The 10,862-nt window shown below is 48.0% G+C and overlaps 1 protein-coding gene across 1 annotated transcript; it reads left to right on the forward strand.

Moving 5' to 3' along the window:
* The first annotated feature begins 568 nt into the window (after positions 1 to 568).
* On the forward strand, positions 569 to 4,192 carry LOC141172929 (chymotrypsin-C-like). Its single transcript, XM_073657545.1, has 8 exons — positions 569 to 719; positions 801 to 889; positions 973 to 1,073; positions 1,296 to 1,421; positions 1,503 to 1,639; positions 1,718 to 1,863; positions 3,784 to 3,936; positions 4,084 to 4,192. The coding sequence occupies exons 1-8, from the start codon at positions 680 to 682 to the stop codon at positions 4,099 to 4,101; spliced, it is 810 nt and encodes a 269-aa protein (XP_073513646.1). The 5' UTR covers positions 569 to 679; the 3' UTR covers positions 4,102 to 4,192.
* Positions 4,193 to 10,862: the final 6,670 nt, after the last annotated feature.

A 10,862-nucleotide genomic window follows, 5' to 3' on the forward strand; every position in this document is an offset into this window, starting at 1 on the left:
ATTGAGACCTTGGCTGAGCATAGCCTATCATTGTGGTGTTTCACGTTGAGTACTCTTCTGAGGATAGCCCATCAGTGTAGTTTCTCACATTGAGACCTCTTCTGAGGATAGCCCATCAGTGTAGGGTCTTAAATTGAGGCCTTGGCTGAGGATAGCCCATTGGTGTGGTGTCTCATATCGAGTCCCCTTCTACGCATAGCCCATCATCGGTGTAGGGTCTTATATTGAGGCCTTGGCTGAGGATAGCCCATTGGTGTGGGGTCTCACGTCGAGTCCTCTTCTGAGGATAGCCCATCGGTGTAGGGTCTTATATTGAGGCCATGGCTGAGGATAGTCCATTGGTGTGGGGTCTCACGTCGAGTCCTCTTCTGAGGATAACCCATCGGTGTAGGGTCTGTACACACATATGAGGATAGTGGCCTCGACCTGTGAATCTTGCACTTTCCGCACATCTGTCCCGGTCTCGGCTCTCCCACCCGCTCCGTCACACAAGGTAAACACGTTCTTATCTCGTCCATGAATAATGACTTGTTGGAGCAGATTCTGCGTCCTCGGAGAGCAATGTGGAGGGGTCTCATTGGCTGGGTCTATCTCCCTGGTGCAGCTCATTATGGCAGAGAGTCAGATCCGCTCTCTATATAATCAGTGCCTGGGGTCCAGGGGGATCTGACACATCACGATGATGAAGCTTGTGGTTCTTGCTCTCTGCCTGGCTTACGGTAGGTCACAACTCCTCCAGCTTCGCTTTGCTCCCCAGTCCCCCACGACTGGCGCTCGCTGACCCCTCTTGTGTCTTCCAGCCTACAGCTGCGGCGTTCCGGCCGTGCAGCCCATCCTGTCCAGAGTGGTGAACGGCCATGATGTGCGAGAGCACAGCTGGCCATGGCAGGTGTGGACCGTAGAACTATAGTCATGAGATGTCCCACGCCTCGTCCTGAAGACTCCTCTTACCAGGTTCTTTCCTTTCTCTAGATTTCCCTGCAGTACCAAGGCAGCAGCGGAGCCTGGGGCCACACCTGCGGCGGCACCCTGATTTCTGACCGCTGGGTCCTGACTGCCGCCCACTGTATCAGGTACAGGAAAAACAAGCAATTGAAGGCTGAACTGTATTGCGCTATGATCGATTGTCCGGTGTCATTTTTTATCGGAATTGCTTGTTTTAACACTTCGGTGACTACAGATTGCTAAGCGCTGTCCGGAGGTGTACAGGATACAGGCGGGTGGTCCGCCTCTCTACAGGGCAATATTCTGACACCCTTATACCGGGACTAATAATAATCCCCCCCTTCCTCCAGCTCCGGCCGCGTCTACAGAGTCCTGGTTGGAAAGCACAACCTGAAGGAAGATGAGGAAGGATCCGCCGCCATCGGTACCGAGAAGATCTTTGTCCACGAGAAATTCAGCTCCTTCCTGATCATCGCGTAAGTAACATCTCGGGGCCCCACCATGTTCAGGGGCCAACCAGGACTGCACTAATGCTCCACGTCTTATCTGAATCTCAGTAACGACATCGCCATCATCAAGCTGGCCGAGCCCGCCCCGCTCAGCGACACTGTGCAGCCCGCCTGCATTCCTGCTGACGGCGCCATCCTGGCACACGACTTCCCCTGCTATGTCACCGGGTGGGGACGTCTGTACAGTAAGTAATGACATCAATATGCCTCACATATACCATCACGTGTCCACTAGTGTCCATTACTGATACTTTGTTCTGCAGCCAATGGACCCATCGCTGACAATCTCCAGCAGGCTCTGCTTCCCGTGGTCGAACACGCCGTCTGCAGCAGGTCCGACTGGTGGAGCTTCCAAGTAAACAATAACATGGTCTGCGCCGGAGGGGACGGAATCGTGTCTGGATGCAACGTACGAAAATATCAGTTACATTACTGAGCCTGTATTATACTCCAGAGCTGCACTCACTATTCTGCTGGTGCAGTCACTATGTACATACATTACATTACTGATCCTGAGTTACATCCTGTATTATACTCCAGAGCTGCACTCACTATTCTGCTGGTGCAGTCACTATGTACATACATTACATTACTGATCCTGAGTTACATCCTGTATTATACTCCAGAGCTGCACTCACTATTCTACTGGTGCAGTCACTGTGTACATACATTACGTTACTGATCCTGAGTTACATCCTGTATTATACTCCAGAGCTGCACTCACTATTCTGCTGGTGCAGTCACTGTGTACATACATTACATTACTGATCCTGAGTTACATCCTGTATTATACTCCAGAGCTGCACTCACTATTCTGCTGGTGCAGTCACTGTGTACATACATTACATTACTGATCCTGAGTTACATCCTGTATCATACTCCAGAGCTGCACTCACTATTCTGCTGGTGCAGTTACTGTGTACATACATTACATTACTGATCCTGAGTTACCTCCTGTATTATACTCCAGAGCTGCACTCACTATTTTGCTGGTGCAGTCACTATGTACATACATTACATTACTGATCCTGAGTTACATCCTGTATTATACTCCAGAGCTGCACTCACTATTCTACTGGTGCAGTCACTGTGTACATACATTACATTACTGATCCTGAGTTACATCCTGTATTATACTCCAGAGCTGCACTCACTATTCTGCTGGTGCAGTCACTATGTACATACATTACATTACTGATCCTGAGTTACATCCTGTATTATACTCCAGAGCTGCACTTACTATTCTGCTGGTGCAGTCATTGTGCACATACATTACATTACTGATCCTGAGTTACCTCCTGTATTATACTCCAGAGCTGCACTCACTATTCTGCTGGTGCAGTCACTGTGTACACACATTACATTACTGATCCTGAGTTACATCCTGTATTATACTCCAGAGCTGCACTCACTATTCTGCTGGTGCAGTCACTGTGTACATACATTACATTACTGATCCTGAGTTACCTCCTGTATTATACTCCAGAGCTGCACTCACTATTCTGCTGGTGCAGTCCCTGTGTACATACATTACATTACTGATCCTGAGTTACATCCTGTATTATACTCCAGAGCTGCACTCACTATTCTGCTGGTGCAGTCACTGTGTACATACATTACATTACTGATCCTGAGTTACATCCTGTATTATACTCCAGAGCTGCACTCACTATTCTGCTGGTGCAGTCACTGTGTACATACATTACATTACTGATCCTGAGTTACATCCTGTATTATACTCCAGAGCTGCACTCACTATTCTGCTGGTGCAGTCACTGTGTACATACATTACATTACTGATCCTGAGTTACATCCTGTATTATACTCCAGAGCTGCACTCACTATTCTGCTGGTGCAGTCACTGTGTACATACATTACATTACTGATCCTGAGTTACACCCTGTATTATACTCCAGAGCTGCACTCACTATTCTGCTGGTGCAGTCACTGTGTACATACATTACATTACTGATCCTGAGTTACATGCTGTATTATACTCCAGAGCTGCACTCACTATTCTGCTGGTGCAGTCACTGTGTACATACATTACATTACTGATCCTGAGTTACCTCCTGTATTATACTCCAGAGCTGCACTCACTATTCTGCTGGTGCAGTCATTGTGTACATACATTACATTACTGATCCTGAGTTACATCTTGTATTATACTCCAGAGCTGCACTCACTATTCTTCTTACATTAGGCATTGTAGAGTCATCTGTACTTCAGTAAAAGCTAAATTTTTATTCTTCACCAGCTTGCTGATGGTTTCCATTAACAAGCAGCTGATTTGTGTCTTCATCATATAATGAGCACTGCTCTTTCACAGGGAGACTCCGGCGGACCCCTGAACTGTCAGGCTCCTAATGGATCCTGGGAAGTCCACGGCATCGTCAGCTTTGGCTCCGGAATCAGCTGCAACTATGAGAAGAAGCCGACCGTCTTCACCCGCGTCTCCGCCTTTCTGGACTGGATGAACGATGTGAGTGCCGGGGGGGAAGCGGCGCCATCTCTGGGGGGTTTGGGTAACGCTTACTTGTCAGTAGGGCGTTTCTCGTCAGACTCCGCCCTAGTTGTATCTGCAGGACATTGTTGTTACATTGTTTCTCTTGTGATTGTTTATTTACAGAAAATCGTCAACAACTAAGAAGATTCCAGAGAGACGACATCTGATCATCGTCCTATAACTGCCTGTACAATGTAATCAGTGCCGAGCAATAAAGACACCTAGAACCTGAGCCGCCTAGTGAGCCTCTATCTGCTGTATCTAATCCTAGCCTGTGTGATACTGTCTGCTGAGCTGTGTATCTAATCCTATCCTGTGTGATACTGTCTGCTGAGCCGTGTATCTAATCCTATCCTGTGTGATACCATCTGCTGACCTGTGTATCTAATCCTGTCCAGTGTGATACTGTCTGCTGAGCTGTGTATCTAATCCTCTCCTGTGTGATACCGTCTGCTGAGCCGTGTATCTAATCCTCTCCTGTATGATACTGTCTGCTGAACCGTGTATCTAATCCTCTCCTGTGTGATACTGTCTGCTGAGCCGTGTATCTAATCCTCTCCTGTGTGATACTGTCTGCTGAGCCGTGTATCTAATCCTATCCTGTGTGACACTGTCTGCTGAGCCGTGTATCTAATCCTCTCCTGTGTGATACTGTCTGCTGAGCCGTGTATCTAATCCTATCCTGTGTGATACTGTCTGATGAGCAGTGTATCTAATCCTATCCTGTGTGATACTGTCTGCTGAGCTGTGTATCTAATCCTCTCCTGTGTGATACTGTCTGCTGAGCTGTGTATCTAATCCTATCCTGTGTGACACTGTCTGATGAGCAGTGTATCTAATCCTATCCTGTGTGATACCATCTGCTGACCTGTGTATCTAATCCTCTCCTGTGTGATACTGTCTGCTGAGCCGTGTATCTAATCCTCTCCTGTATGATACTGTCTGCTGAGCCGTGTATCTAATCCTCTCCTGTGTGATACTGTCTGCTGAGCCGTGTATCTAATCCTATCCTGTGTGATACTGTCTGCTGAGCTGTGTATCTAATCCTCTCCTGTGTGATACTCTCTGCTGAGCTGTGTATCTAATCCTCTCCTGTGTGATACTGTCTGCTGAGCCGTGTATCTAATCCTCTCCTGTGTGATACTGACTGCTGAGCAGTGTATCTAATCCTATCCTGTGTGTTACTGTCTGCTGAGCTGTGTATCTAATCCTATCCTGTGTGACACTGTCTGATGAGCAGTGTATCTAATCCCATCCTGTGTGATACTGTCCGCTGAGATGTGTATGTAATCCTATCCTGTGTGATACTGTCTGCTGAGCTGTGTATCTAATCCTCTCCTGTGTGATACTGACTGCTGAGCTGTGTATCTAATCCTCTCCTGTGTGATACTGTCTGCTGAGCTGTGTATTTAATCCTCTCCTGTGTGACACTGTCTGATGAGCCGTGTATCTAATCCTATCCTGTGTGATACTGTCTGCTGAGCTGTGTATCTAATCCCATCCTGTGTGATACTGTCTGCTGAGCCGTGTATCTAATCCTCTCCTGTGTGATACTGTCTGATGAGCAGTGTATCTAATCCCATCCTGTGTGATACTGTCCGCTGAGATGTGTATGTAATCCTATCCTGTGTGATACTGTCTGCTGAGCTGTGTATCTAATCCTCTCCTGTGTGATACTGACTGCTGAGCTGTGTATCTAATCCTCTCCTGTGTGATACTGTCTGCTGAGCTGTGTATTTAATCCTCTCCTGTGTGACACTGTCTGATGAGCCGTGTATCTAATCCTATCCTGTGTGATACTGTCTGCTGAGCTGTGTATCTAATCCTATCCTGTGTGACACTGTCTGATGAGCCGTGTATCTAATCCTATCCTGTGTGATACTGTCTGCTGAGCGGTGTATCTAATCCTCTCCTGTGTGACACTGTCTGATGAGCCGTGTATCTAATCCTATCCTGTGTGATACTGTCTGCTGAGCCATGTATCTAATCCTCTCCTGTGTGATACTGTCTGCTGAGCTGTGTATCTAATCCTCTCCTGTGTGATACTGTCTGCTGAGCTGTGTATCTAATCCCATCCTGTGTGATACTGTCTGCTGAGCTGTGTATCTAATCCTCTCCTGTGTGACACTGTCTGATGAGCCGTGTATCTAATCCTATCCTGTGTGATACTGTCCGCTGAGATGTGTATCTAATCCTCTCCTGTGTGATGCTGTCTGCTGAGCCGTGTATCTAATCATATCCTGTGTGATACTGCCTGCTGAGCCGAGTATCTAATCCTCTCCTGTGTGATACTGTCTGCTGAGCTATGTATCTAATCCTCTCCTGTGTGATACTGCCTGCTGAGCCGAGTATCTAATCCTCTCCTGTGTGATACTGTCTGCTGAGCTGTGTATCTAATCCTCTCCTGTGTGATACTGTCTGCTGAGCCGTGTATCTAATCCTATCCTGTGTGATAATGTCTGCTGAGCCGTGTATCTAATCCTATCCTGTGTGACACTGTCTGATGAGCAGTGTATCTAATCCTATCCTGTGTGATACTGTCTGCTGAGCTGTGTATCTAATCCTCTCCTGTGTGATACTGACTGCTGAGCTGTGTATTTAATCCTATCCTGTGTGACACTGTCTGATGAGCAGTGTATCTAATCCCATCCTGTGTGATACTGTCCGCTGAGATGTGTATCTAATCCTCTCCTGTGTGATGCTGTCTGCTGAGCCGTGTATCTAATCCTATCCTGTGTGATACTGCCTGCTGAGCCGAGTATCTAATCCTATCCTGTGTGATACTGTCTGCTGAGCCGTGTATCTAATTCTATCCTGTGTGATACCATCTGCTGAGCCGTGTATCTAATCCTATCCTGTGTGATACCATCTGCTGAGCGTGTATCTAATCCTATCTTGTGTGATACCATCGGCTGAGCAGTGTATCTAATCCTATCCTGTGTGATACTGTCTGCTGAGCTGTGTATCTAATCCTATCCTGTGTGATACTGACTGTTGAACTACTGTAGCTCAGCCTACATTGTCTGGTGTCATTTGGGGAGTTCAAGTATCTAAGGTTGTGATACTTATCTGAACCCCTGGTCACTATTTTCCCCATCATTACAGTCTCCAGGTTAAATATAATAGAAATTCCATAACATATATAATACACCCCATATTGTGTATGGAGAAAAGTATGTGCCCCCTCCACCTCCATGGGCTTTACACCACTCCATCCAACGATTGGCATTGTGCTTGGTGATGTACGGCTGCATGCAGTTGCTCAGCCATGAAGCTCCCGGTGGGGGCTCAGAGTTTGTGCTGATACCAGCAGAGGTCTGGACTCTTCAGTTACGGGGTCAGCAGAGCAGTGGTCACTTTTCTGTCCTCTGCTCCTCAGCACTCGGTCCCCAGATCAGTAACATTACGGGGTCTCCACTTTGTGGCTGAGTTGCTGCGGTTCCTTTCACTTCTCAGTAATATTGTAAGGACCGGTACGCCGGTAGAATGTGTATGAGGAATACGGCGCTGCTATGAATGACTCCGACCTTGTATAGTGACAAATAACTTTCTTTATACTGGTCACAAAAATTGACAGGGTTAAACAATTCTACAAAATATGGGCCACGACAGCCACTAACACAAAATACAAGTTATGCTGCCCGAGAGAGCCCAAGTGCCAATCTCGCGGGAATGAGCCAAATTACCCCTGGGCTATGCCGCTCCCACCCTTATTCAGTACAGGGCCTACCCAAGACGTTACCGCGGTCGTGGCACGTGGTCCTCCCAGGAATATAATCTTACACCCCCCTCCCACACTAATACAATGAGATCTGGGTACCCTTGTTTTCCCCTTAGAGAACACTCATATATATTTAACCAAAGCGTTACCTATACAGTGTACAGTTTCTCTTCTTACAAGGGCAAAGAGAAATCTCTCAGACTTAATCCATATACAAACAGTTAACAAACTAAACCTTTAACTAGACCCTGATCTCCGGCCACAGGGTTTGATCAGCTTCTCCTTCTCACCAAGCTCTCCCGCACATCCAGGTGTCAGCAGGAATTAGAATCAATCTCAGTCTCAAAGTGTAGTTCACAACAGGGCTCCTTTGTAGTATCCACGTGCACAGTCTTAGTATACCAGATCCTTCACAATTTCTGGATCAAGCCTGCTCAGTCCATCAGCAGTGATATACACCAGGCAGTTCTCAGCACTACTGGAATCACTAACTAGCTTTCCCTGACTACACAGTTGGTGACCGTTTACATATCTCAGTTACTCACAAGTCACAGCTTCTTCTTGGACACACCGTCTGGCTGCAGTCTGTACAAGCTCTCTAACGTCACTCAGCATTCAGACGCATGTCGCCTTCTCAGAGGACTTCCTGGATCTCTCTTTCCCGGGCTTTTTTTTACAGATCCCTGGGCTTTTTCTTTACTTGTTTCTTGCTGACCCCTAATGGCCGGACTAAGTCATTGCAGGAGAAATTTACACTGTCATAAATATGAGCTCATTACTAGAAAGACATGTCAACATGTTACAATATCACTCACAGGTGATGGGGGAAGAAATATCATGGACGGACTTGTTACCCCGGTGGCTCCTATTACAGGACTGCGCTGGTATCAGGGTGCTCTGCACCACTGGCCGCGCTGTCACATTTTAGTAAAGGCAGATGGTAATGAGGGGCTGAAGGTTATATATTTTTGGCGGGCAGAGGTTATACACTGGGGGGCAATGGAACCGAAGGAAAAAGCGAGATCCCGTGATTGAGGCGATATCCAATACTTTTCTCCCTGCACTATATGAGGACGAGCGGATGCTTCATCATCACAATGAATATTCAGGAATCCACATTTCAGGACAGGTGACCCCCATGATATCTGCGCCCCTGGTCCTTGGTGCTGGGTGACAGGTGGAGATGGAGCTCGAGTGCAGCATTAATCAGTGATGGATCGTTACTAGTGATGAGCGAGCATGCCCGAGATGCTCGGCGGGAGCTCGGGTCCCCTCCCTGCATGTTTGGCGCTCTTTACAGAGCCAATGAACATGCAGGGATTGCCTGCCACTCATTGTAATGCCATAGCCATGTTGGTTGTGGGCATTACAGTGATTGGCTGGCCGCACAGCGTCATCAGGTCTATATCAGACCTGGCGCCGCCATGCTCGTCACAGTCACTCCGGAATCAGACAGGAGAGGTACTGCTGAGCTAGGGAGAGATTTGCTTGTTTCTAGTTAGTGTAGGTATACCAGACTATATTAGAGACACATATCCATCTCAACAAACAGTCCTTCTGAGGACTAATCCATCTGCAGAGATATCAGGCAGGCAGGGTATATAGGCAGGCAGGCAGTGTATATAGCAGACTGCAGTGCACATAGGACAAGAGGCTCCATTCCAATTCTGCCTTCTGCTGCTGTTAGATATTTCTATACAAAGGCCCAGGTCTCAGGGGCCAGGAATACTTTTCTTTGGATCTTAATCCTCATTATTTGCTAAAAAAGCAATGAAGAGAACAGCGTTGTTCGGCGCCATTTGCTTGTTGGCACCGCAGAATACAGCCAGGTCCTTTCCATATTACAGTGCTAGAAATCCAGCTATTTAAAACTGTGTTTTCTCCGTCACACGGATCACATATAAGTTCGCTCCAAATTCAGCCATTTGTAGTGAGCGTGGAAGATACTGTCCTCCATTTAAAATGGGCAAGGCACGTGGCAAGGGACGGGGAACTGGATGTGATGGTGATGGTGCATGCGGAGGCCAAGGACAAGGCCGTGGGCAAGCTGAAATTGTGCCACAACAAACACCCACATTTTCTTGCTCGACCTTCCTGTCCCAATTAATAGGGGACCGCAGAACACCACTATTGAACACAGAAAAGGTTGTTGGTTGGATAGTGGATAATGCTTCCAGTCACTTAGCTTCCACCACCACCCTGTCTTCCACACCGTCAAGTCTCAGTAGCTGTGAGTGTGGACCGCATATTCCTCACCCTGAACCTCCTTCCTCCCACCATGCAGAGTGCTCGGAGACAACTGATCCCACACTTGGACACTCTGAAGAGCTGTTCACTGTTCCATCTATAGATTCGGGCCTCTCGCCCGGTCCACTTGAAGCGGGGAAGAGGAGATCGCGTGTAGCGATGCCCAAATATTTGAGCAGCCACGGTCACACGAAGGTGTCGGTGGGAAAGTGTCACAAGAGGTGGACGAAGATGAGACACAATTGCCCGAAAGTCAGGAGGAGGACCAGGGTGCGGAAGTGGAAGACGAGGTGGTGGATGATATAGTAACCGACCCAACCTGGCAGGAGGACATGCAGAGTGAGGACAGCAGCACACAGGGGGAGGGAGGCAGAGCACCCCAACAGGCAGGAAGAAGCAGTGTGGTGGCCGCAGATAGAAGGCAGGCAACCGTTCCCCGTAACACCAACACGAAGGAAGTTGCCTGTACAACTTTTAGGTCTTCCCGAGTCTGGTTGTTTTTTAAAGACTCTGCTGATAACCCCAAAAAGGCCATTTGCACCACCTGACAGGCCAGCATCAGCAGGGGTGGTAAAACGACCAGCCTGACCACCACCAGCATGATCAGGCACATGGCTGCAAAGCACCCGACTTTGTGGGCCGAACCCCAGGGTCCAGGAACAGTGTCTGCAGGTGGCACCATTGCTTCTTCCACTGTTGTGCATGCAAGCCAATCCCTGTTCATGGTGCATGCAAAGATGCCTCCTGCCCTGCACCTGTCGTTGCACACTCTCAAGTAGCAGCATCAGGAAGCACGTCCATGTCCATGTCCCAGCGCAGCGTTCAGTTGTCCTTGGAACGCAAGCGCAAATATGCAGCCAACGCCCCACAGGCCACAGTACTAAATTCTCTCATTTCACAACTGCTTGCGTTGGAAATGCAGCCTTTTAGGCTC

The sequence above is a fragment of the Phyllobates terribilis genome, unplaced genomic scaffold (assembly GCF_046119375.1).
Source record: "Phyllobates terribilis strain yellow unplaced genomic scaffold, ASM4611937v1 Scaffold_12__6_contigs__length_324123572, whole genome shotgun sequence".
Lineage (NCBI taxonomy): Eukaryota > Metazoa > Chordata > Amphibia > Anura > Dendrobatidae > Phyllobates > Phyllobates terribilis.